This window comes from Leiobunum rupestre, chromosome 7 (assembly GCF_980474605.1).
Source record: "Leiobunum rupestre chromosome 7, qqLeiRupe1.1.hap1, whole genome shotgun sequence".
Taxonomy (NCBI): Eukaryota; Metazoa; Arthropoda; class Arachnida; order Opiliones; family Sclerosomatidae; genus Leiobunum; species Leiobunum rupestre.
Window position 1 is genome coordinate 19,343,808 of NC_143390.1, and position 26,554 is coordinate 19,370,361.

General features: G+C 38.8%; 3 protein-coding genes across 13 annotated transcripts in view; all 3 read right to left on the reverse strand.

Annotated features, from left to right (window-relative positions):
- The window catches only part of LOC149935036 (cell adhesion molecule Dscam1-like), a 43,329-nt gene that overhangs the window by 12,137 nt on the left and 4,638 nt on the right, over positions 1–26,554 (reverse strand). The window contains exons 1-10 of one of the 11 annotated variants that reach the window (XM_090154815.1): positions 25,685–25,832; positions 25,345–25,626; positions 25,164–25,283; positions 24,940–25,107; positions 9,304–9,451; positions 9,069–9,217; positions 3,477–3,608; positions 2,865–3,029; positions 599–669; positions 286–523 (exon numbers count right to left, since the gene is read on the reverse strand). In XM_090154815.1, coding sequence (XP_090010941.1) covers positions 286–523; positions 599–669; positions 2,865–3,029; positions 3,477–3,608; positions 9,069–9,217; positions 9,304–9,451; positions 24,940–25,107; positions 25,164–25,283; positions 25,345–25,626; positions 25,685–25,736 — 1,525 coding nt within the window. In that variant the 5' untranslated portion in view covers positions 25,737–25,832. Of the gene's footprint in view, positions 1–285; positions 524–598; positions 670–2,864; positions 3,030–3,476; positions 3,609–9,068; positions 9,218–9,303; positions 9,452–10,835; positions 11,013–11,083; positions 11,204–11,265; positions 11,536–13,183; positions 13,397–14,374; positions 15,056–16,811; positions 16,974–17,048; positions 17,169–17,228; positions 17,511–17,582; positions 17,641–17,994; positions 18,343–18,398; positions 18,750–20,230; positions 20,402–20,472; positions 20,593–20,655; positions 20,938–21,015; positions 21,348–23,744; positions 23,913–24,002; positions 24,192–24,939; positions 25,108–25,163; positions 25,284–25,344; positions 25,627–25,684; positions 25,833–26,554 lie in introns of those variants that run through there. The other 10 variants (XM_090154813.1, XM_090154814.1, XM_090154817.1 and 7 more) reach the window with 10 other exon arrangements.
- LOC149935037 (cell adhesion molecule DSCAML1-like) lies at positions 9,477–10,516 on the reverse strand. The gene is made up of 4 exons (XM_090180695.1): positions 10,456–10,516; positions 10,093–10,386; positions 9,917–10,030; positions 9,477–9,851 (listed from the first exon to the last, which is right to left on the reverse strand). The coding sequence occupies exons 1-4, from the start codon at positions 10,514–10,516 to the stop codon at positions 9,604–9,606; spliced, it is 717 nt and encodes a 238-aa protein (XP_090036821.1). The 3' UTR covers positions 9,477–9,603.
- Positions 11,648–12,638, reverse strand: LOC149935038 (cell adhesion molecule Dscam2-like). Its single transcript, XM_090154831.1, has 3 exons — positions 12,389–12,638; positions 12,201–12,320; positions 11,648–12,130 (listed from the first exon to the last, which is right to left on the reverse strand). The coding sequence occupies exons 1-3, from the start codon at positions 12,603–12,605 to the stop codon at positions 11,901–11,903; spliced, it is 567 nt and encodes a 188-aa protein (XP_090010957.1). The 5' UTR covers positions 12,606–12,638; the 3' UTR covers positions 11,648–11,900.

The window sequence follows — 26,554 nt, forward strand, 5'->3', positions numbered from 1 at the left end:
TAAACGCGATGAAGTGGAACGAGTCCAAATAGCCAATCAAGATCGACGGGCATAACCGCTTGGGCTTATTTTCCGCCCCTCAGCTTCCGGAGTAACTTAGTAAGCAACTTTTTGTTCCCTGCCAGCTTGTAATATTAATGGTGTCCCCTTTTTCCCTCCTCGTTCTTTGTTTTTTACCCCCGTCGTCGACTCTCGGTGGAATACCAACTTATACCGAAGGCGTATGGCTAAGTCTAACGCGATAGTGGTCAGTCTTTTAAATGACTAAAAGAACGTAAATCTTACCGCCGTCGGATGTCCGAGCGATAGCCTCGTGGGACGCTGGTCCACTTCCGGCGGAATTGAAGGCCTTGACCACCACGTTGTACTCGGTTCCTCTGGCCAGGTTACTTAAGAAGTATTCTTGAGTGGAATCGACCAGGAATTCGACGCTCTTGTAGGAATAAGGCTGGCTCGAGTCTCTGGTTTTGTAGCCGACGTAGTACCCCTTGAGCTGCCCGTTCCAGTGGTCCTTCGGTGGTGGCTAATATAGATATATATATTCCGAGTTAGATTGTTAAAATAAACAAGTACGGGCGTCTGTTTTCAACACACTTACTTTCCACGTGACTCTGATGGTCGAGGGCCCTTTAGCTTCGACGGTGATGTCGACAGGCGGCGCTGTCGGCTCTGCCACGAACATTAAGAAATTGCTTTTCTTTTAATATCGTTAAAGCGCCATTAAAGTAACGTTTAATGACGCGGTTCGTTAAACGAGCTCCGACTCTTTCCCCTTCATTCGGCTAGTAAACTTTACCCCTTGCCTACCTTTACTAAAAACATCCACCTAACCCTTCTACTTTATGTATTTCTTTTTGTAAGGCGCGCGTTAAGAGAAACTTTCATCCCGATGGTAACATAATGGCCTAGCGCGTTTAAAGAACCAATTTCCAGAAGAACGCGCTACGGGGCCTATAAACCTTTCGGCTAAAACACCCTTTTCGGGGTTTTCCCCTCGCTGCCGGCGCCCCTGGATCTCGCCAAAAGTAAACTTTCTTCACCGGCGGAGAAAGCTGGCAAATCCTATTACGTTAACAGCATCGTAAATAATCTAAGGAACCATGTTTTCTATCCACTCGGGAAGACATTTCGCCTAAAGTATTTCGATTTGTGTTCATTCTTTGGTCTTTTTAATACCAATTTTGACTGGCAACGCTGCCCGCCACCTAAAGCTCTATAAAGTTAATCATGGATGAGGCGTCAAACAGGGTTGTCAATTTTTCGATTTTTTGAAAGAAAATTAAATAAATATATTTTTTTATTTAAATCGGATTTTAATGTTTTTTTTATTTTAATGGATTTTTTGATTTTAATTAAAATTTCAAAGTTTAATATAATTTAGTATCATAATTTTACCTAAAACAAATGTTTTAATTTTTAAAGACTTAATCTATATATATGTATAATTAATTTATTCAATTTAAGCTAATAAAGTTTTTAATTTTTAAAACCTACTTTGATAACCAAAAAAAAAAGTAGGCTTAATCCCCAGCCACAGGTAGAATCCAATGCAACATTATGGGGGAAGTACAAGAAAGATTTAAATCAGCCAACCCTGGCGTCAAATTCTGACCTTTTAAATTGCTCGTATTTATGTCCAAATTTAATTTGCATAACGTCTTAACCGGATTTTGGTCACTAATTAACGGTTAAGTTTCAGTGTACTTAAAAAGCCACTTTTTTGTACAAAAGTTCAGCCAGTGGAAAATTGGCAAAAAGTGACCAATAGTAGCTAATAAGGGTAAATTGAATTAAAAAGCTTAAACAACTAATTATATTTTAGTTTTTACTAAAATTTATTGTGATTATTACTAAGTCAGGGTTGCCACGGTACCTGGAAAACCTGGAATTCCTGAAAAAGTCAGGGAATTAGAATATGGGTATAAAAGTCAGGGAAAAGTCCGGAAATTTGAATATGGGTATAAAAATAAGGGAATTTGAATATGGGTATAAAAATAAGGGAATTTGTATATGGGTATAAAATTAAGGGAAAAGTCAGGGAATTTGAATATGGGTATAAAAATAAGGGAAAAGTCAGAAAATTTGAATATGGGTATAAAAATAAGGGAAAAGTCAGGGAATTTGAATATGGGTATCAAAATAAGGGAAAAGTCAGGGAATTTGTATATGCGTACAAAAATCAGGGAAAAGTCAGGGAATTTGAATATGGGTATCAAAATCAGGGAAAAGTCCGGAAATATTAAAATTTAGTCTAAACATCAGGGGAAATATCAGGGAATTTAATTTCGGTTGTAAATAGGAAACTTTTACTTAAAATATAGGTTAAAAAATACCAAATCTTGGCACAAAATAAGTCAGGGAAAATCTCAAGAGATGGTCAGGAAAAACCTGGAAAAGTCAGGGAATTTGATTGTGAAAAAACGGTGGCAACCATGTAAGTTTACACTGAACTTTGTCAGTATTAATATTTTCCAAAAATCAAAACAGACTAATCCAAATCTGACCATCATCATTGGCCACTTTTGGCCAAATTAGCCACTAAATTCACTTTTGTCCGGGCCGAAATTTTCCGCTATTTACCACACTATTGTCCACCTGGCATTTTCCACTTCGGAACACTCAAGATTAAGTTAACTAGTATTTTTCCCGTTATCTGCCTTTTCCCAGTTGGGTTTCATTAAAGGGATTTTGTCCTGGTTGCGAGTATCCCACGAATGATGTCAGCGAGGAATGGTATAAGAGGGAATTAACTTTTCCACGGACCCCAATTTTTCGTAATTAATCATTTTGGATCGTCATCCACCCCCCTTCCCACAATTCGGCGGGGTGAGAGATGGTATTTCGAAATAGTGAGTCGGGGGTACCTTCTTCTCCGGTCTGTAGGGAGACGGCTTCGGAGGGGGTCCCTCGACCCACTTCGTTGTCGGCGACGATTTTGACGACGTAAGAGGTACCCGGATGAAGGTCTTTCATCATGGCTGACATTTGGGAACTCGTCACTGTTATCTCGTGCAAACGATGGGGTGCTCCTGTCGCGAGAGCGGAAAAAATGACCAAAATGAAATTGCAACCATGGCTCAACAGTTCGGGATTATTAGTTCTTTAATTATAGTTTCTGAAGATTGATTTCTATTTGTGGAAACTTTCAAAGTAGTGCTCGGAATTGTTTATTCATTATCCACAAATTTTCTGATTTATTTAAAACACGTTGGTAAAAAGAATATCATTTTAACTTATTTAATTAGGTTTTTTTACGCAATGAAGAATTTATTTGAATAAAAGTGTCATTTATTTAAATAATTGTATGTTTTATTTAAATAATAGGCTTATTCACTTTCGATTATTTAAACATTTTACAATTTTTATTCAACTATTGGTTAATTAAATAAATATTATTTAAATATCGCCGAGCTTATTTTATTCATGGATAAAAATTAATCGAAATCTGAGCACTATTTCAAAGGATGACTTCCTACCTTGATCCCTCCAGTATTGCGCGATGTATTTGGTGATGGGGCTGTTGCCACTGTAAGGCGCCGACCAGGACACGCTGGCGCTTGTCGTCCATACTTCGCGAACTTTCACGTCCAAGGGTGGAGCTGGGACCTCTGCAACGTGCAATTAATCTATTTAATACGTGTTCAAAAGTGATATTAATTGAGCTATCTGGGTGGAATCATATTCCTGAGTTTTTGAATTTTATTGAACATATTTATTTCTACTCAATCTCGAGTTAATCATTTCAATATCGATTTAATCATTTCAATATCTATTTAATCATTTCAATCTCGTTTTAATCATTTCAATTTCATTTTAATCATTTAAATTTCATTTTAATCATTTAAATTTAAATTTAAACATTTAAATTTAAATTTAAACATTTCAATCTCAATTTAATCACTTCAATTTCAATTTAATCATTTCAATTTCAATTTAATCATTTCAATTTCAATTTAATCATTTCAATATCAATTTTATTATTTCAATTTCAATTTAATCATTTCAATTGAGATTTAATCATTTCAATTGAGATTTAATTATTTCAATTTCAATTTAATCTTTTATTGTGAAATAATTAGTCATTATTTTATCCAATTAATCTATTTAATTCAATTAATAGCGATTTAATTCAATTAATAGCGATTTAATTCAATTAATAGCGATTTAAATAAATTAATAGCGATTTAAATAAATTAATAGCGATTTAAATAAATTAATAGCGATTTAATTCAATTAATAGCGATTCAATTCCATTAATCATGATTGAATATTTTGAGGGTGTCCTAATAATCTTAATAGTGACGTGAGCCACTTTAAAATAACCCTAAATTGGCTAAAGATTTAGTTCTCCCTCAATAATTATATTTCTTCCTGACCCAAATAACTAAAATCGTTCACTTTTATCAACTCTATCTGTCTAAATTGTCAAATTAATTTCAAGAAATTTCTCGGAATCGATTTTAATTTCCTAGAAATAGCATCTGCCTTTTTTCTAGAACTGTATTTAAGGAGGGCTGCCATTCCTCATATTTCTTCTTATTTTTAACCGCTTTCCTCTGCGAGTCGTGAAACGCCTCCGCGATGGAAATGAATATAATTATACTTCGCTTCTTCAATAAAAAGGGGTTTTTTCCAGGATGAGCTGAGAATCTCTCTTAAATTGAAATCCGATACCAGAATCTCGCGTTTTTTTAATCCTAACTAAAAACTTCATTTTATTGCTCTTAAAATATTTCCTACGGCCTTTTTTACTGTTTGAATATTTCCCATCGGATTTTATTAGAAACCTTTTAATAAGAATTCACTTATTTCTACTTGGAGAGAATGACTATCTGTCGAGTCGAATTTCACCTTGGCACGAAAGGGTGCTTCAGTTTGAGGCAAAAAGTCAGATACCGGGATTATTTGAAGGAGGAGTTTTCTTTAAGAGCGTGAGGGGAATTGGGAGTAAGGCTAAAAAACAGGGTTCGTACACGACCTGGAAAAGTCAGGGAATTTAAAAATGTTTCTAAAAGGTCAGGGAAAAGTCAGGGAATTTAAAAATGTTTCTAAAAGGTCAGGGAATTTAAAAATGTTTCTAAAAGGTCAGGGAAAAGTCAGGGAATTTAAAAATGTTTCTAAAAGGTCAGGGAAAAGTCAGGGAATTTAAAAATGTTTCTAAAAGGTCAGGGAAAAGTCAGGGAATTTAAAAATGTTTCTAAAAGGTCAGGGAAAAGTCAGGGAATTTAAAAATGTTTCTAAAAGGTCAGGGAAAAGTCGGAATTTAAAAATGTTTCTAAAAGGTCAGGGAAAAGTCAGGGAATTTAAAAATGTTTCTAAAAGGTCAAGGAAAAGTCAGGGAATTGAAAAATGTTTTAAAAAGGTCAGGGAAAAGTCAGGGAATTTAAAAATGTTTCAAAAAGGTCAGGGAATTTAAAAATGTTTCAAAAAGGTCAGGGAATTTAAAAATGTTTCAAAAAAGCCAGGGAAAAGTCAGGGAATTTAAAAATGTTTCTAAAGGGTCAGGGAAAAGTCAGGGAATTTAAAAATGTTTCTAAAAGGTCAGGGAATTTAAGATGGTCCAAAACTTCAGGGAAAAGTCAGGGAATTAAAAATGGTCCAAAACTTTAGGGAAAAGTCAGGGAATTTAAAATGGTTCAAAAAAGTAAGGGAATTTTAAAATGACCCAAAAAAATCGGGCAAATAAATTTTTGAAAGATTTACATAATAAATAGTTTTCAAGATTTTACCTCAAACCATTAATTTATTCTACAGAATGGTCAGGGAAAATTTGGCAATTTGGTCAGGGAAAACCTGGAATTTAATTCCGGAAATTTTGTACGGACCCTGAAAAATGTCTCAACATAGTAATTCTCTCTAACTAGAAATATACGAGGTATTTGCCTTTCCATAAATAAAGCCGCGAATTAAAAAATGTGGATACTTTTTTAAAGAATCGAAGATTTTTAATATCAAAAGTCATCATTTCAGCCAGAGATTCCAACAGGAGACCGGTTTCGCCCTTTTGGGACTCATCAGTACTGTGTAGGAACTCTGGCTATCTTCGAAAATCTGCCGATATCAGTAAAACTAATAAACAATCAGAGTGCCCTATATGAAGAATTTCACTATAAATTGCACTGGACTGCTCACATATAGGGCACTCTGATTGTTTAGAAGATTTTTAAGTTAAACCATTTTCTTATACGCCTAAGTTAAATAAACCATCTGTTTTCCATTTCGGTATAACGGCCGTATTTTTGGGAAGGTTGAGAGAAAGTAACTCGAGAAACCCACTTTTTTTATCGATTAAAACGGCGGCGGAGGTTGGTTGACCTTTAGAAAAGGACCGCTGAAATCAATGGCCGAGGAGTCTACTTCCCGAAACAGAACCATCCCGACTACTAACTCTTTCTAGCCAATTGTTTACGAAAACTAGCCCAAATCCTACCCATTCAAAAATTATTTAAAAAATAATTGTACAGGTTGGGAATTTATAAATAGGACTAAAATGTCGGCGAATTTTAAGAAGTTGTAAAAAGTCGGGGAAATTTTAAGAAGTTGTAAAAAGTCGGGGAATTTTAAGAAGTTGTAAAAAGTCGGGGAATTTTAAGAAGTTGTAAAAAGTTGGGAAATTTTAAGAAATTGTAAAAAGTCGGGGAATTTTAAGAAGTTGTAAAAAGTCGGGGAATTTTAAGAAGTTGTAAAAAGTCGGGGAATTTTAAGTTGTAAAAAGTCGGGAAATTTTAAGAAGTTGTAAAAAGTCAGCGAATTTTAAGAAGTTGTAAAAAGTCGGGGAATTTTAAGAAGTTGTAAAAAGTCGGGGAATTTTAAGAAGTTGTAAAAAGTCGGGAAATTTAAATATATTGTGAAACGTTTATGGTGATCTAATAATGCAATAAAATGTTTTTAGTTAAAACATTACCTGAATTATTTTGAAATTTAAATATTTAAAATACCATTAACTTAGGACAAAAGCGAGGGGTAAGACAATCTCAGATAATCTGTACACCGAGTTCGTGCATTTAGCTTTGTTAAAGGTACATATTTTCTGGAGTTCCGTTTAGCACTGTCAAAGGTACGGCAGTGTACACCGAGTTCGCAGAGTGTCTTACCCCTCGGATAAAAGCAAAATATAAAGTTCAAAATGGTCTAAAAAAATCGGGTGAAATCTCTGAAAATTTCAAAAACAAGAGCATATCCGAATTTGCTTCTTTTCATTTTACGCGATACATATTTTCTATCACAACTCTAATATCGGGTTTTATTTGTTAACACTCGTAACACCTTGTCTAAAAATAGGTATGACCTAGCTTCTGAAGTCTGGCGTACGTGGCGCGGCCTTCAAATCAAATATTATCATTAGTTAGTTAATCGAGAATTTTCTTATTTTAAATGTTTTTCTGAAAATATTTTTCCTTATCGGTATAGGCCAATATCTGATATATCGGTACATCCCTAAATATGACCAATATCTATATATTCTACCATATTTCCGTATTAACTTTTAATATTGTGTACTAGTGTTGTAAGTCAGAAAATGTTCCGGAAAATGACCGAGGCCAAAATCCCGGAAAATGTTCCGTATTATTCCGGAAAAAATTAAAAAAAGTTTTAATTCCATGATTAGTCTAATATTGTTTGCAAATTTAAATAAAGCGCCCTTTTCGCCTAATTGTTTTGAAGCTAAAAGTAAAACTAAACCTCTAGACTATTTTAAATGAAGACTAGTGAACAATGTAACACTATTAATGTGTTGTAGTTTGTTTACTGATATTAGACATTTTATATCGATAAAAAGTTATTTAAAAAGTAATTTATGTTTCAATTTTTTATTTTTCCGATTTGCGGAAAATTTTCTGAAACTTTTTCCGAAAAATTAACAACACTATTCTGTACCAAGTTTGCGCGAAAAGTTGAAAGTTCGATGGTGCAAAAAAGGCCAAATTGGGCTGGAATATTTCTGGTCGGGCATCGTCGAAATTCCCCAAATTAGAAAGGCAAATAGGGACGGGTATTGGAAGAGAAGGGGCATTGTATTTGCGGAGATGACGTCTCCCTCGTTCTTGTTTAGGCATTCGGGCCCCTTAATCGATTCCGCGCCTTCCCAGTTCGGTACAAAAGGCAGCCGCCGATCCAAACAAATTCCATCCCCGTTTGCTCTCCCCACTCTCACCCTTTTTCATTCGCCTTTTTATCCTCTCCAGAGTTTTGGAGAAAAAAAAATGACAAGTTCTATTTATAGCTACATAAGGAGGCTGACTAAATCGTTAACTACGGAACTGGGTGGCGAGAGAATCCATCGATAAAGGCATTACACGCTAATTAGATTAAGTCGTGGATGGCGCGCGCCTTTAAGGTTATGACTTAATGACGATTGATCAACTTTCCCTTTCGTCGCTTCCCGGAAATAGACTCGATCCGGCTTTATTAATTCGAACTAATTTTAGTCTCCAAATACTCGGCGATTCCGATCTCGATAAGAACTGTCGGGAAAGTACGTAGATTCGCGAAAATGTTCGCGAATGCGATATTAACTATGGATTTATTCTCAATTTGGAAGGCGAAATGGAATTTATCGTTCCAATCTCTTGGCGTTGCTTAGCCCTAGATAAAACTTTTCTCAAGGTCCTTTTGCGCCCGGTATCCTCTCCGCCAATTTTAATTAATAATGCATAGCGTGCCTTTCTCTATCCCTAGCCGCCTTTTTTTCGTGACGAATTAGTCGAGCGAGAAACCAGTTTTCGAAAGAGAAGAGGTTCTCTTTATTCTGCATTTCCCTTCGCCGTCACTTTTCATTAAGTCTAATTTAAATTTTAAAAGATTGTAATATGTCTTCTGGACTACATTATTATTACAACGTCTCCCGAGAATAAATTGATTTTGATAAAAAGAATGGGAAAACGTTAAAATGTTACTTCGAAATAGGCAAAGGGCATTTTTTCTTCAGTGGGAAACATTTTGTTATTGCTTTTTGCGGTTATTTCGTTCCAAGGATGGAGTAGTTAACGCGTAGATTTGAAGCGGTAACAGCTGTGGGATTGCGCTTGAGGGCTTTCTGTACGCGGAAAATAAAAAAAGCTTCTTACCTAGTACAAGCACACGGATTTTGCGTTCGTCTTTTCCAAATTCGTTTTCGGCGGTGCAGGTGTACATGGCGCCATCGTCCCTTTCGGCGCTACGGATGACCAGTTCGGATGAGATCCCTTCTTTAGTTAGCGTTTCGAATATTTCGTATCTAAATGACAACGAATAAGGCGTTACCGGTATAGCTCAATACCTGTCGAGAGGTTGCTGGTAAGGGGGTCATTCAGCGTGACTAACCGATTACTGTCCATTTTGGACAGCTGTTTCTTTTCTTTTTTCCAATTGACCGTCAGCGGCTGGTCTCCCAACGCGTTGCATTCCAATTTGGCACTGTCACCCCGTTTGGTGTTCATCACTACGAATTTTTCCTCGAATCGGGCCGGCACTGTAATTGAAATGAAATTTCCAAGTTTTAATTAACCGCTATATTTTACTTATTATTAACTTAAAATTTGGTTGGACTGCCCCATTACTTAAATTATAAACGCGGTTAATACGCGTTACCTCCATTTATTAGCTGAAAATTAATATTGATAGTTATTTAGAAGTTTGGATTGTTTTTATTTTGAAATTATTTTTAAATTTGGTGTTGATGGTGATATTGCGTATCGTTTCGTTTCTCTTACCAAGAACCGAGATTGTAATTGTTTTATTTAGAATACTTCCTACGCCGTTACTGGCTTGACACGCGAACTGGCTAGCGTCATCTTGAGAAAATGACGTTATTATCAGACTCCCGTTTTCGGCGACTGTAAAGCGAGAACTGTTCTCTATTTTAGATACGTCTGTGGGAAATATGAAACTGTGTTAGTTCCAATATATTTTAACTTCAATAAATTTTATCATTCACCTTTGATCCATTGAATCTTTGGATTGGGAAATCCGATCGCTTTACAGTCAATTATTAACTTTTCACCCACTATTGTCGCTTTATTTTCTGGTTCTATCAGCCATTTTGGAGGGACTGTAAATAAATTTATAACGTTATTAACGTACACGATAGACTAATTTCCGTATTTTCCTTACCTTTAATTTCTAGTTGAGATGAGTAAGAATCCCTGCCATGGTTGTCTTTCACAACGCAGGTGAAATTTCCAATATGCTCGGCCTGTACCGAGTCTATTTCTAACATTGAGTATTTTTCTTGGATATTTAACTGTATTCCGTCGTTTGAATTGGCGTTAGGTTTAATTAGAGTCCCATCTTTGAACCATTGAAATTTAAGATCTCCCTCGTAATCCAAAGGCGTGCAAATTATTCGAACACTCTTTCCCAATGTCACCGATGATGGAAAGGAGAATGGTTGCAATTTTGGTATACCTTTAACGAAATCAATTATTAAAAAGCATATCTACCAATTTTAAACACGAAATTTCTCTGATAACTTACCCATAATTTGTATCACAACGGATAGGAACGAGACAAGGGTTAACGCGTTGAATGAACCCATTTTAAGTTATATCGCGATAGTAAGAAAGATCTATCGAATTGTACTAATATAGTCCCGTGTATATTTCACCCAATTCTCTCTTTTTATCGTTTTCGATCTTTGCATTGGTTTGACATTATTTAGTTTTACACTCTAACGTTTTATTTACCGATTCCCCGCATTTCGCAAAACCTAGTGGCGGCCATAGCAAATCTCTTGGTCGGCCTAAAACCCCAAAACAATAAACCTTTGGAAATGTCTCCCACAGAGACAGAGGCGCCAACCCGTGTTGAATAACCACACTTCTAAACCGGAAACGTGATAGCGGTGGTTATTTTACCGTTAGCGAGAACTGTGGCTCTGGCCACCAGTTTTTCGCCAATTCCGTTTTTGGCGGTGCATTCGTAGATCCCAGAATCTCCGGCGTTCAGAGATTTGACTATCAAAGTGCCGTTGGACAAGATTTCGATTCCTTGGGCCCCGTTGACCCCTTGCTTCAGGGGCGTCTTTTCAGTATCTACAACATAAATCGACGGTCAAAATGAGCCTAATGAGGAAAATTTGTTCGTTTCGAGAGTCGTTTCTCACCAGTAACCTTTTCCCAAGAGACGCGTGGGACAGGTCGCCCTTTCGCCTTGCAGTGGATGGCCACACTGTCCCCCGTCTTACTGACTGTGTGCTCCGGTTGCGCTTCCCATTTTGGAGGGTCTGAAGTTAGAATTTATGGTTAAAGTTTGTTTAAAATAAGACGTGGTAGATTAATTACTTACATTGAACAACAAGAGAAGCTTGATGACGGGCTGTTGCCGGCGAATTTTGGTCCGTCGAAAGACACGTATAGTTTCCTTCGTCATTTTCAGTGACAGGGTCTATGACCAATACTGAGAAATCCCTGTCATTTTTTATACGCAAGTTTTCACTGTCTTTCATCGGGGCTCCGTCCAACAACCATTTAAATGTAAATAACCCTCTAGCGCCTGACACTGAACATGTAGCCGTTATTTTATCATCTACTAGTACCGTTGATGGAAAACTGAATGGTTGAATCTTTATGCAGTCTGAAATTGAGATATTTAAGACTGTATCCTACCCAATCGTTTGATAAAAAGAAAGTACTTACGTGTTACAAGTATTACCAAACTCACTATGATAATAAGCGTATCGAATATAAAGTTTCTTTGCGCGGCCATAATTTTTAAGTTTTCTAGTTTGAATATTATGAATTCAAAGTTCTATAACTCTTAACTTGGGCGAAAACGTTCGGTATACTCTATATCGACGCCATGACTCTAAACTGTCCGCAATCCCAGTTCCTTCTTTGGAACCAGGGCGCACCCTCGTGTCGTACTCAAGTACTAACTAAATCTATCGCGTTATGTACTTAAGTGAATTTAAAAAGTAGAAACTAGGTTGTTATATGCGTTTTTGGGTCCCTAATATTGTAATCGCCGAAAATCGTACCCCTGATTAGTATTTCTACTCTGGCTGTTATTTTCTCTTTGATGCCATTGTCAGCTTCGCACACGAAACCCCCTGCGACATCTGGCGTAACTTGGGTGAAATGCAATGTCCCGTTTGAGTATAGCGTTCCTCGAAGGGGTGCCAAGAATTGACTAGAGTCTCTAGTTCCATTTGCTGGAAAATTCATTTGATAATTAGATCAATGGGAATCATACGTTGTGGAGTAACGTGGTTGTAGTCTTACCCTCAAGTTTCTTCCATGTAACTCGAGGCTGGGGTGAACCCGTCGCTTGGCAATCCATACTAACAGGAGAGCCAGAGGTTACGATTGCAGTGTCTGGTTTTGAGAGCCATTGTGGTGGAGCTGTTGTGTCAATAATATGAAGTTACCTCGAAGGATCGTACGCGAACGTTAATTGGAATTGATAATACCTTGAACATTGAGCAGGGCGCTATAGGACGCCTTTCCAGATGGTCCAGATGCGACGCAAGAATAATTACCCGCGCTACTGGCTTCAACTGGTTCGATTGCAATTACCGAGAAGTCATCTAATGCGGATATTCTTACGGGGTGCTTATTTTTAACTTCTATGCCATTTCTGAACCATTTGAAAGTCCAGGGTCCTTTTCCACCGGATGCTGAACACATAACACTAGCTTTATCTCCCAATTTTACGAGAGGTTCGAAAGAGAATTTGCTTATCGTAGGTGAACCATCTAATATGATATTGAATTATGAAGTACTTTGAAACAAAAGTAAGGAAACACTGAAAAATCTTAATTACCTTGACAAAGGCATATATCTACTATCGCTAACAACGCGAACGTGATAAAACGGAGATGGTGTAATTTATGCTCGACAAGATTATTAGAAATCATAGTGCAACGCGACTAATATTTGAAAGAACTTTACAGACAATTAGGAAAACATTCAACACGCTGTACTGAGAAAACCATTTGTTGAAATACTCTCATGTTCGACGTGAAAATGGCGAGTGAAAGAAGTCAACCAAGGAACCAATGGATACAAAGGGAGAAGGACGCTTGCACCATTTTATGGAATCTTTGTGGAAAGCTAGCGCCATATCGCGCAGAATGTTTGCAACAAGAGAAAAGGGCGGAAAATTTGTATGTGTGGAAAATGGAAACCACTTCCCGAGATGTGGCTACGCGGAATAACTGGGCTCTACACCGACCCGGCGCGAATGGTGATCTAAGCTTTCTTACCACTAACGGAAAGGGTAAACTGATGGGAGATGTTTCCACCCTCGTTAGTAGCGAAGCAAGCGTAAGGGCCGTTATCGTCGGCGGATACGTTTGTCATAATCAGGCTTCCGTTCGAGTGTACACTAATTCTTCTAGTAACATCCATAACTTTGTTTTCTATAGAAAGGAATAGCATTTAATCGTCTTAATTCAAACATCAGTAATGTAATCCTTCTCCACCTTTTATGTTCCAGTATTGGATTCGCGGCGTTGGGCTTCCTTTGGCGGAACAGTAAAGTGATATTGTCGAGCCCGCTCTTGGGGTCGTGTTTTCTTGCTTATGGGACCATTTTGGAGGTTCTAAAGTAATACCGTTAAATTAATTTCTTATAATATTTGTTTTTCTAAAAAACCGTGGCTTACCATCGACTGTCAGTGTGGCCGTGTGGCTGGCTTGACCTCCCGGCCCCGATATCGTACACGTATAGGATCCGCTGTTATCATTAGATACTGCACTAATCACCAAAATTGAAACGTCTCCCACCTCTCCGATACTCAGAGATCCGTGGCTCTCGATTACTTTCCCGTTCTTTTTCCATTTAAAATTGAGTGCCCCATTTGATCCAATGGCTAGGCACTGGGCTGTTACTTTAGCACCCATTTTGACGGAGGTAGGGAAACTGAAAGGCTCTATTTTTATATCATCTGAAAGAAAATCGGTTTAGCAAAATATTTGTATTTTGGTTTGGTAAAAATCACCAAAGACTTACTTTGATACGATTTGCCTATCGTAGATAGAGCTGTTAGGCTTAAAAACAGCACGCGAAGAGTTGTTAGTTTGGTTATTAGCTCTATCATTTTGGAAACGTATTAGCTCTACTTATTTCATCCAGATTTGCCCCTTCTAATTTGACATTACAACGTGGATTTCAAACCAGTTGCAACTCAAAATTATTACTATAGCAAAGAGATTGTCAAGATCCGAAACCGAAGGCAACCATTTTCGTACTGGAGATGCAAAATGCTACATATTCTGGTGTTGATGTTTTATGTCTCAAAAACGGGCTATTAACGAGGAGCTAGCGCCATAGTTGGAGAGTATGAGGAACTACGAAAAGGTGAACAAAGACTTTCAAAGAGGACTGGAAACTCAACCACCAACTAATCTTTGAATCCGAAGGGAGGTCCCTACTATAAAGAAGATGCTCTCACCCCTGACTGTGAAGGATATTTTAGCTCTCAAATTAGCTCCTATGCCGTTTTCATTTTCGCAGACGTACTCCCCCGCCATCTCGGGCTTAACTTGAAGGAACGTCAAGGAACCGTTTGGGTGCGGGGTGTGCTGGTTTGTCGAAACTACTAGCGTTTCGGTGCCTTTGGAATCTCCTGAAATGTAATACACATTTCTTTATTTCACTCTTCTTTCGCATGGCATTCAGCTCATACCCCCAACTCGTTTCCACGTGGTTTTGGGAGTTGGAGTTCCCCTTGAAGAACAAGGTATGGTCACAGTTTCCCCTATAGCTGAATGAGTGTCTTGAGGTTGAACTACCCATTGTGGTGGCGCTAAGGGTATATTATAAAGTTGAATATTTGAGTTTCTGGTTTCCCAATGTTGGTTTTCACCTTCTACTTTGAGTACGGCTGAGAATCGTTGGGTTCCAATAGGTCCACTTGCTTCGCAGATATAGGTACCTTGACTATCGTGGTCTACTGGGTTTATCACCAATACAGACACTCCTTCTATCTCGGCAATTTTGGTCGTTTTAGTTGGAGTTAGTTCTTTATCATTCTTCAACCATTTAAATGTCCAAGGACCAGAACCGCCTTCAGTTGTGCAACTAGTCGTTGCTTTGTCGCCTATTTTGATTCCACTCGGGAAACTGAACGGCCTAATTGATATTGTATCTTCGAAATAGTAGAAGGGAATTTTGAACATTTTATGTAATTATACTATAGAGAAGATTACCTTTTGTAGAAGCAAATGCAAGAACTAGTGCAAAGGCAGATAATGGAAGCCATATTGGTCTAAGATGATCCATTAAGAGTATATAAAGATTTAATAAAAGACGAAATAGACGATCTCCCTAGTTTACATTACAATTCTAAGATACAGTTGACGTTTATTGGAACCGTTGTAACGATGGAAGTACAGCGAATCTACAATGGCCTACTCTAGAACCGCTTCGATCTGTATAGTCTGTATATTTTGGAAGGTTAGCCCATATCCGTTTTGTAAGAGCAAAATTCAATGACGCTATCGCCACCTATGAAAGGACGCTACAACAGATGAGAACAAAGCCTTTCTTCCGGACTGACAGTATGTTGGAGAAATCTTGAGTATTTTGGTGGGGTGATGTTGGTGGGCGCTAATTAAAGATTCACTTTGTGTCCTTACCCTTGATAGAAATGATGATTCTATGGCTGATGCTATCGCCCACACCGTTGTCCGCGAGGCATAGGTACATTCCGGAGTCATCATTCTCCACATGATTAATAACCAGGGTGCCATTAGAATGGACAATCTTTCTCTTGTCCGTTGTTATATCTTCGTAGCCGTTTTCTACTATCGAAGAAATTACGCATCTATATAGATATTCTAGTAACTGATTTTATACTTAGAAATCGTACGGCTGGGGTTCTTGATTAGTTTCCATTTAATGTTGGGATGCGGTGTACCCTTAGCCTCACACGCCACGGTCACCGTTTCTTTAACTTGGGTAGTTACATCTTGCGGTTTCTGCAGCCATTCTGGAGGGGCTATATATGATATTCGTGAATCTTTATTATAATTTTTGACCATTCGGGTTAATTTAGAAAGGACAAATCTATCTCGTATACCTTCTACTTTGAGCACAGTGCTGTACGAATGTTTGCCCGTTGGCCCAGTGGCCTCGCAAATATACTGCCCTTCATTTCTCGATGAAACCGATTTAATTGCCAGCAATGATGCTGCACCATTGAATATATCAACTTCTCCTTTGGATACGAGTGGTTTTCCATCTTTTTTCCACGAGTAAGTGAATCCCTCCGAATTCCCAGCGATAACGCAAGTGGCCGTCACTGTATCACCTACTTTTACTTTCGCCGGGAAATTGAAGGGCTGAATTTTGACGGAGGTTTCTGTATCCGTATCAAGAAACGTATCTTTTATTGCATACTGCTCATTTAGCCGAATCAAAACGGATTTAGAAAGAAGTCAGGCGTGAAATATCATTTACCTTGCCCCAGCGACGCCGTCAGAAGAAACAGAAGTACTGCTACGAGCGCGCAAAGCGTCCCAACAGACGGCAACGACATTTTTCTACTCGTAATTTAAGACATAACTTATGTTTTAGTAATACTTTTATATAAATGGCTTCGATACTTAATAAGTTAAAAAAGTAGATTACGTGTGATGAAAAACAAAGCGAATAAAACAGGAGTTCGCGACCACGGACGCTACCCGACTGCGAATAGACGAATATGGCGAAGTCTACTGAAACGGTGAAAGTGGATAGTGAATGGACCAAGAAAGGACTCAATGGCGCCACCTAGCTAGAGGAATCTGATTTAAACGGACATAAACAGTTCGCACCCCGGGTTATTATAGATTTCGAGTAATGTTGAAAAGCGGTTTTCGAGTTTTGAATTTAAGAATATGACCCACCGTGTATAGTGATCATAATTTTGGCCATTAACGGTTCTCCGATTCCATTGTTCGCGGTACAGAGGTACGATCCACCATCGTTTTCTTCGACACCATCGATGATCAAGGCGCCGTCTTTCAAATGGTACTTTTTGTTTTCGTTAATTTTTTCTTCACTTTCATCTACGTAATTTCCAAAATTTAGTTATTATATCTTTATGCAATGATTCTTCACTTCGACAAAAATTGCACGCCTACCCCTCAACCTTTTCCAAGTTATTGTAGGCTGAGGCGTTCCACTGGCGGAACAGTTTAGTGTGGCTGTTTCTGATAGTTTAACGATTTTGTTTTCCGGTTTGAAAATCCAAGATGGGGGTGCTAGCGCGATAATAGGTACTGATTAAATCTGAATACGTAGATTTAAATTGAATATTGTACCTTCCACGTGAAGAGTGGTGCTGTATGTATATCTACCCGCTGGCCCGCTTGCTGTACAAGTGTAGTTTCCAGCGTGTTCGGGTTGAACGGGACTTATAAAAATTGCGGATCCTTTGGATGAGTCTGTCATTTCAATATACTTATTGCCTTTAATTGGCTCGCCATTCATTTTCCATGTGAATGCCCATGCGTCAGAACTGCCCATTATGAGACATGTTGCACTTACGGAACTTCCGGATTTAATTTTATTTGGAAAACTGAACGGTTGTATTCCAATGTCGGCTACATTGCGCAAATAAGAAATAAACCTGATGTGAAATCCGTCTTTTATATTGTAATAAATATCTATCATACCACGAACGTTCCGGAGAGCCAATATAGACAATGCACATGCCATTTTCAGAAGCAGGGTTTCCTTATTAACTAACATGTTTACGCGAAAACGAGGTACTTAGTATAAATTGGGATTGACTAGGAGTTAGCGATGGATTTATAGCTTAAGGAAATCTTAAATTTAGAGGCTGGCGATGTGAAGAACGCTTCATTGTACTCTTGTTGATGGAGGCTTGGTCGTAATGGCGATGAAAGGAATACAACGCTGTACAATAAGTATACAGTGAAAACTTGTCAAAATAGGCTCAATAGCGCCACCTTTCGAAGAGGAAATGAAATCATTCGCTAATATATACCGAATTATATGGTGCCGATTGTCCTTTGAGTCCATACACCAGGAACTAAACTAGGAAGCTCAAACAACGTGACCTACCACGAATATCAACTCTAGCTTGACCCGTTAATGGTTCTCCAATTCCGTTGGTTACAGCGCAGACATACACGCCTGTGTCTTGAGATGTAACTCCTAAAATCACCAGGGACCCATTGTTGAAAACTTTGAAGCGATTTTTAGACGAGAAATCTATATCCTTTGAATCCTTTTCTAAAATTTTAGATTCATTAGCTATTTTAATCTTTATCATTGGATGGGCAACTCTACCACTGAGGATTTTCCACGTTATCTTGGGCATGGGCGTTCCTTTGGCTACACAAGGTATTTCCACAGTGTCGTGCTCTTTCGTTATTTTATCACTTGGTTTCATTACCCATTGTGGGGGAGCTGTTTAATGGTAATGGAATTAGCGGTGGTCCTTTCTTTTCAAAATATAATTATACCTTCAATATTCAAGCTAGCTGTGTACGTCAGCCTACCCGAAGGCCCAACCGCAATACACGTATAATTTCCAGCATGATCCACTTTAATTTTGTTAATTACAATAAAGGAAGCGCCTGGAGTATTAACTATACTCGCTGAATCGGACTCTTTAATGGGTTTGTCGTCTTTTTTCCAGGACATGGTCCATGAATCAACGTCTCCGGCTAATAAACAAGTAACACTAGCTGACGTACCAATTTTCACTCGCTGAGGGAAACTGAAGGGTTGTATTTTGGTGGTTTCTGCAAACGTTAGTTGGTTTACAAATTCGTAATCCTTTTGATAAAAAAATTAATATTGATGCTCGTACCTTGCGCTATAGCGACTATAAAGGAGCCCAAGGCATAAACACTGACAGCGACGATTAATTTCATTTTTATAAAGCTTGGGTTTGAAAACACATTTAATAATATTTCTTCCAATCCTCGTGGTTTTAATTAACATGAGACCTCATTGAAATACTTGGGGTTAATATAAATGCCGCTTAAATCATTTCAAACGCGTCAAATTTGCTAGACTACAGTCTAGAACCTCGATCATGGCGGAGTGGGTATGGTTATAATAACAAAGACCAAGGAGAATTGTATACGAATGGAACTACCGAATACAGAAGCATTGGCGCCACCTCGTGAAAAGCGATGAAAACATAGTACCAAATTTCCATAAAGGTTTGAAAAATATAACCGTTTAATGCTCGCGCGATTGTAAACCTACCCCTAATTTCTATCGATATTCTTTGGGATATGGGCGCTCCAACACCGTTGTCCACAGTACATTCGTAGGATCCGGTGTCCGTGGACTGGACACCTTCAATAACCAGGCTTCCGTTGCTCCGAACCGATACTCGGTTTACTTTATCAGCTTGTATGATCTGAGCCTCGTGGTCTGTTTCAGAAAACTCATATTATAATATTCCATTTTTTTGTGAAAGTTTCTAAACAACAGACCCTGTAGCTTTTTCCACGTGATGCGAGGCTCTGGTGTCGCGGTAGCAGAACACGGTACCATTACGTAATCCTTTTCTTTGGTCAGTATATCGTGGGGTTTCGCCAACCACTCTGGAGGGGCTGACCAGAAGACGAGGTATTTCAATTGATTCTAGATACTTATAATGTATTTGAAGGAATTCGCCCCTACCTTCGACATTTAATACGGCGCTATGTGTATGTTTACCAGTTGGCCCACTCGCGATACAAGTGAAGTTTCCCGACGTTTTTCTCGAAACCGGTTTGATTACAATTATGGACGCATCTGGGGTATTTATTACTTTTATATCGTTACTATCTTTAATAATTTGACCGTCTTTCTTCCAAACGAACGAGTAAGAATCTTTGGATTCGACGACCAAGCAGGTGACGGTAGCGGAACTGTCAGCTTTAACCCTCGGAGGGAAGATGAAAGGTTGTATTCGTATTTCATCTAATATATAGTACAAATGAGGTGATCCGAAACAAATTAAGATGCACATAATATTTTGGAAGCATACCTTTTGCGGAATATGAGTAGGGAACGTAAGTTAGAACTAAAACTAGCGACGATAACCAAAGCATTTCGACAGAATTTAAAGCAGTAACCGAGCAATAGCTCCTGAATACAAGTAATGGCGACTGAGAATGGAGACAACGGAGAATAGGACGCGAAAAGTACACGAAATAGTTAAACTCGAAAATGGTGCTGCTGGCGCCACCTTATGAAAGAGTCTACCAACAAAATTATCCAGTATTCAACTCTTTGGTGTATGAGGCTTCGAACGAGAGACAGTGAATCCTTTTAGACTTTCTTGAGTACCCACCTCGAATATCCACCCTGGCTTGTCCAGATAGGGTGTCCCCAATACCATTGTGAATATTGCAAATGTAGACACCGGCGTCTGGCGCTTGTACCCCGTGAATAACGAGACTCCCATTTTGATAGGCTTTCGCTCTACTGCTCAATTTGTCGTTTAAATCTTCAGAACCTTTATCTGATTCAATAAATGACATCAGTGTTAATAGATCTCGTCTTACGATTACTCAGTTATATTGAGAATTTTACCATTTAGAAACTTCCAAGTGATTTGAGGGTTCGGGGTTCCTCTGGCAGAGCACTGCAGCTCAATGGTGTCGTGTTCTTTTGTTATTTGGTCCTGTGGTTTTATGATCCACTCTGGGGGAGCTATGGTGTCATTTGGAAAACGTTTTTAGGTAAATTTCTAAAGAAATAATTAGTTAATATTACCTTCTATATTCAAAAAGGCCGAATAAGAAAGCTTCCCACTGGGTCCACTACCAATACACGTGTAATTTCCAGCGTGGTGTGTTTCTACTTTGTTAATTAAAACGATAGAAGCACCTGGGTTTGATATAATATTTAGTGACGAGGATTCTTTCAAAATTTGTTCGTCTTTTTTCCACGTTAAAGACCATCCTTCACTGTTGTCCATTAACAAGCAAGCGACGGTTGCTTTACTTCCTACTTTAACTCTTGGTGGAAAACTAAACGGTTGAATTTTCGTTGATTCTAAAATTTTAATAATTGAATTAGCGTTTATAATAGTGACATTCTTAACATAAATATGAGCTTTGAAATGTTCTATACCTTGCGTTAACGCAGTGTGTAATGTGACTAGGAGAAAAGCCAAGGCCACTTTCCAAAGGACGAGTATACCGTATCTCATTTGAGCCCTGATCATGATTTACCTAATTATTATCTACTTTGTAATATATACCTTCTAATTTTATATTAAACTACAAGTAGGAACCCGTTTAGGATAAAATGAAGCTATTATAATCAACCGAAAACAACATCGCGACCACTCGTAGGAATGAAATGCGAGAGTATGGCGTAGCTCGGAAACCTCACAAAGGGAAACGAAACATCGAGTAAAACAGGGAAACATTCAAATATGGAAACCATGGCGCCACCTTTCGAATCATCGGTAAACGACGGAATTAGAGCCCAATTCCAATGGAAACCTCAGAATAGTCCACAGTAGGCAATTACATACCCCTAATTTCTAATCGAACACGCGCCGTGATTGGTTCTCCGATGCCATTTTCGGCTACGCAGACGTATTCTCCTTTCGAGGAGTCGTCCACCTCTGAGATGGTCAAGGTACCGTTGCTGCTCACCGTCATTCTGTTAGATTTTGACGTGGACAACGGCTCTGACCCTTTTTCTATTAAAGAACCAAGTGGAGTCTAGGTGTTAGTGTATGTCATATTTGGACTTTGTAAATTTTAGCCCACCAGTTATTTTATTCCAAGATATCCTGGGTGGTGGGGTTCCGGTGGCGGCGCAATCGAACCGTACCTCTCCGTTTATTTGAGCCAAATGGTCCGTGGGTTTCATGGACCACTTTGGCGGTGCTGATTGCAATAAGGATTACTATAGATGCTTAAGAGTTATCTGAAGCTATATTAGTAAGGCATACCTTCGACAGTAAGCAACGCGCTGTAGGAGAATTTCCCAGGTGGCCCACTCGCGGTGCAAGTGTAATTCCCCGCGTTGTCGTTATCAACGGGATTGATTACTATGTTTGAAGTTTTTGGGGTATTTAAGATTTCTATTGAGGGCGTTTCTTTAAAACTGTGGCCATCTCTTTTCCACGAGAAGGTCCAGGAATCCCTACTGTTTGCAACGAAACAAGTGGCGCTCACCGAGCTCCCCGCTTTCAGTCTCGGAGGAAAACTGAACGGTTGAATTTGTATGTGATCTGAGAAATCACTTGGCTGTTATTTTGCATATTAGGAATCAGAATGACCAATAGTAATCTCTTACCGTGCGTAGATCGCGATTCTTGTGCCCATAGAAATAGACACAGAAGGGATAGGCTTAACGAAGTTCTAGAGGTCGGCATAATTAACAAAGTAGTGCTCCGTTTAAAGCGAATTTACCCGTATTTACTAACATATTTTAGACTAAATTAACCGTAAATGTAAAGGCAATTATCATATTTTATAACATTATGGTGTGACAAGCAGCGCGAACGACGATGTAAATAACTCTGAATACGATAAATAATGGCGACTGTCTATTGAAACATATATCCCAATACAAAGGACCAAAATACCCAACACTGGAGACATAGGCGCCACCTTTTATCGTAAAATCGGAACATTCGTTTTGCAAATATGAATTGAACCACTGAACCACATGAGATATCAACCTTTACTTTAATTTGTCACGCGCAGAAAATTTCACCATCTTAACTTACCCCTAATGTCTACGCGTATTCTCTGAGTAAGGGGTTCTCGAACACCATTGTCAGCCGTGCATACGTAAACGCCCGTGTCCGCAGATTGGATTCCTTGTATGACCAAACTTCCGTTGGTGCTGACCGAAATTCGGTTCGGTTTACCTTGGGCAACCTTTTCCTCTCCCGTGTCTGAAATATAATCACAGAGTTATCATTGTACCTTTCGTAATGTTCATAGGCTACTGTTTATTACCTTTCAACAGCGACCATGTCACCCGGGGTGTCGGTGTTCCAACAGCGGTGCACGGTATCGTTAAGGTTTCGTGCTCTTGCGTTATGGTGTCTTCGGGCTTACGTACCCATGTTGGTGGGGCTATATTCGTGTTAACTTGGGATTTATATCGTTGAAATACAATAACATAATCATACTTTAATTACTTACATTCAATATTAAGCACTGCACTGTGCGTATACTTTCCAGAGGGACCACTGGCATTGCATACGAATTCACCCGCATTTTTGTTTGAAACTGGTTTTATAGTTAACATTGAACCATCGGGAGACGTTAATATTTTAATATCATCGGATTCTTTTAAAATTTGTCCGTCCTTCTTCCATACGAAAGAAAACGAATCTTTACTTTCTATGACAAAACAGGCCACACTAACAGAACCGCCAACTTTCACTTTAGCTGGAAAAGTGAAAGGCTGAATACGGGCCTCATCTATTTGAAAATTAGATATTAGAAAGTGTATTATTATTTGCAAGGCCCATAGTGTCACTTACCCGCCAAGGCTAATATCGTTGGTACACTAAGAACGATTATGAATGCAGAGACCCATTTAATTATTATTCGTTCCATTCTTATTTTATAGCCTTACAGTAATCATTATTATCTATGGACGTTTTGTCATTACTTGATTCGGACAACGTTCAATCCTATCGCGTGCAATGGCGGACGAATATGCTTGTTTTCGATGAAGCAATGTAGCCGATATCAAAGCATGTTATATCACTTTACGAGAACCATGGCGCCACCTTTTGCTTGTACTTTTAACCTAACTCCTTTTTTCAAATATTGTGCCCTTGGGTATGTCTCTTTTCCGACACCGTTTGTGTTGCAACTTACCTCTGATATCAATTTTGATAGTTTGCGATAAGGCGCCTTCGATGCCATTGTCGGCAATACAAGAAAAGTCCCCGCTGTCGTTGGCTGATACTCCCTGAATAATAAGACTTCCATTGCTGGCAACCGAGACACGCCCGGCACTTCCGCTGATGGACATCGGGCCACTCTCTGAAAGCAAAATACGTGTGCGGTGTCGTTAATGTCCTCTGACTAACATTATGTTTGTTATAAAGGTGCGAGATATCTATTTGTTCTTACCTGTAAACCTCTGCCAAGTGATTTTCGGTTCGGGGGTTCCGGTCGCCGTACAGTCAATCACCAGAGTTTGGTGCTCGTGGACCAATTGGTCGGCAGGTTTCACTAACCATTTTGGTGGGGCTGCGCAGAAATAATACGCTGTTATCTCCATATGATTTTTATGGTTTAATAGTTTGAAATGTTAATACCTTCGACTCTTAAAGTTGCAGTATGCGAGTACTTTCCCGCTGGCCCACTAATAGAGCAACTGTAGGCACCGGCGTTGCTACTTTTAACCGGATTTATAACAATTATTGAAGCTTCTGGTGTATTAATTATTTTAACTTCGGAATCCGTTTTTAGAGTTTGAGAGTCTTTTTTCCACGCAAATGTCCAGGAATCTTTACTACCAGAAACGAGGCACGTTACACTTACTGAATCCCCCACTTTACTTTTGGGTGGAAATGAGAACGGTTGAATTACGGAAGAACCTTTAATATGATTTAAATGTTAATACTTAATTCAATAATTATTATGTATTTGCTTTTTTGAATCTCACCTTTTGCTAAGTGTAAAACCTCGGCTACGTAAATAAAAGCAATGAAGTACTTTGCTATCGTTCGAAAAATCGCGTGCAAACCCATATTCTTAGACCTTTATTAAATAAGTTGAATCTGGTCGTAATAGATTGATTTGGCACTGGTTACATTATTATCCGCGTAAATTAAACGGTAAATAAGGGATCTGTTTGGGATGGCTGCAAGCCGACGAACTTTCTATCATGGCGTCCTACGAACGCTTTTGTTACGATCCCTTATTCAGTTTCTATACATACATTCTATTTAAATGTAGAAACGATACCGCCACCTTTCGGAATATATAGGAAGGTTCCCCAAGTTTGGTTTGGTCATTGACACCATCGGGTGTTTGAGGAAACTATTGCACCCTGAAATCTCACCCCTTATTTCCACGGTGAGAGTTTCTTTCAATGGTTCCCCGATGCCATTGCTCCATGAGCAGACGTAAGTGCCACTGTCGTTGAGCGAAATGTCTTGAATAACTAGAGTTCCATTGCTCATTACGGACAACTTCCCATTCTGAAGCTCTATTGCCCGGGGACCACTATCTGCAATAAGAAATTTATAGTCTGGGTGATTTTGTGCAGGTGTTTAATTATCTCACCAGTAAGTTTGGTCCAGGTAACTCGTGGTTCCGGAACTGCTCTCGCTGAACACGCGATGTAGACAGTCTGGTGCTCGTTTGTTAGTTTGTTTTCGGGTTTCATTAGCCACTTGGGCGGTGCTATGTTAACAATTATTTGATTAACATGGCTTGGTAATGGTGGCTTGGATTTACCATTTACCTTCAATGGTTAAAAAGGCGCTGTGGTAGTGATTTCCAGAGGGTCCACTCGCTTCACACGTATAGTTAGCCGCATTTTCCTCTTTAACCGGGTTTATAACGAGAAAAGAGGCGTCTAGTGTGTTAGCTATTTTAATTTCATCAGACGTTTTTAGTGGTTTATCATCTACTTTCCACTTATACGTCCAAGCGCCTTTGCTTCCAGAGACAAGACACGTAACGCTGGCTGAATCGCCCACTTTGTTTTTCGGTGGGAATGCAAAAGGGTGTATTCTAGACTGCCCTGTAACAAATAACTGTTACCTTTCCGGAATTTTAAAATAATATATTAATGGTATTACCTTGGACGACGGTGGCCAAAAATATGATAACGCTGAAACCTTCTATCTTCATCGCGCGCAGAGGGTTAGCAAGCGATACCGCGAAAGAGTATATTAACAGCGTCAAAACGTGAAATGAAATATAGCGATTGGTCGTATGATTTTCTTAACTAATTATGTAAGAAAGATTTGTCGATATTTTGGATGAAAGGAGATATTGGGTTTGATGATACGACATTTTGGAAGTGTCTACACGAAATACGATACCCCGAACAGTAATGGCACCGAATAACAATGAACCAAGTAAGCATGCAAGCCAACGTAAAAGTACTCTGGCATAGAGAACCTGGCGCCACCTTGTGAGTTCTTATTAAAGTGTGTCCCGAAATCTTGATATCTATAGTAGATATCCGATTTACCATCGAACTAGGCGTTAATTCATACCCCGAATGTGTAGTTCAATTTTCTCGGATATCCCTTCACCAATGCCGTTTTTAGAAGAACAGAGGTACACTCCTTCGTCTTCTAACGTGGCACTCTGTATTATCAAGGTGCCGTTGGTGCTGACAGAAACACGTCCTTGTTTGGTAGGGACCTCTTCATGGTTTCCGTTTTCTGGAGATATAAGGAAGCCACAAATGAGGATACGAATATATTTTATTGAAGTAAATTTACGACGAGTACCTCCTATCTTTGACCACGTAGTTTTGGGCTCCGGGGTGCCCCTGGACAAGCAGGGGATCGTGACTCCCTGATTCTCCATGAACGTGTGGTCTTTTGGTTTTATAACCCATTTAGGCTCCGCTGAAATCATAACCAAAGCATTTCAATAAATTTCTAGATATTATTTATAAGATCTACCTTACCTTCTACATGCAGAGTTGCACTGTG

What these genes read in the sequence shown, in the direction of transcription:
- LOC149935037 (XM_090180695.1), bottom strand. Translation starts at nt 10,516, where the DNA reads ATGGGTTCATTCAACGCGTTAACCCTTGTCTCGTTCCTATCCGTTGTG. An exon ending in CGTTGTGATACAAATTATGG is followed by an intron (nt 10,387 to 10,455) that starts GTAAGTTATCAG and finishes ATTTCGTTAAAG; the next exon opens with GTATACCAAAATTGCAACCA. An exon ending in ATCTCAACTAGAAATTAAAG is followed by an intron (nt 10,031 to 10,092) that starts GTAAGGAAAATA and finishes ATTTATTTACAG; the next exon opens with TCCCTCCAAAATGGCTGATA.
- LOC149935038 (XM_090154831.1), bottom strand. Translation starts at nt 12,605, where the DNA reads ATGTGTTCAGCATCCGGTGGAAAAGGACCCTGGACTTTCAAATGGTTC. An exon ending in CGCCCTGCTCAATGTTCAAG is followed by an intron (nt 12,321 to 12,388) that starts GTATTATCAATT and finishes TTGACACAACAG; the next exon opens with CTCCACCACAATGGCTCTCA. An exon ending in TACATGGAAGAAACTTGAGG is followed by an intron (nt 12,131 to 12,200) that starts GTAAGACTACAA and finishes TGAATTTTCCAG; the next exon opens with CAAATGGAACTAGAGACTCT.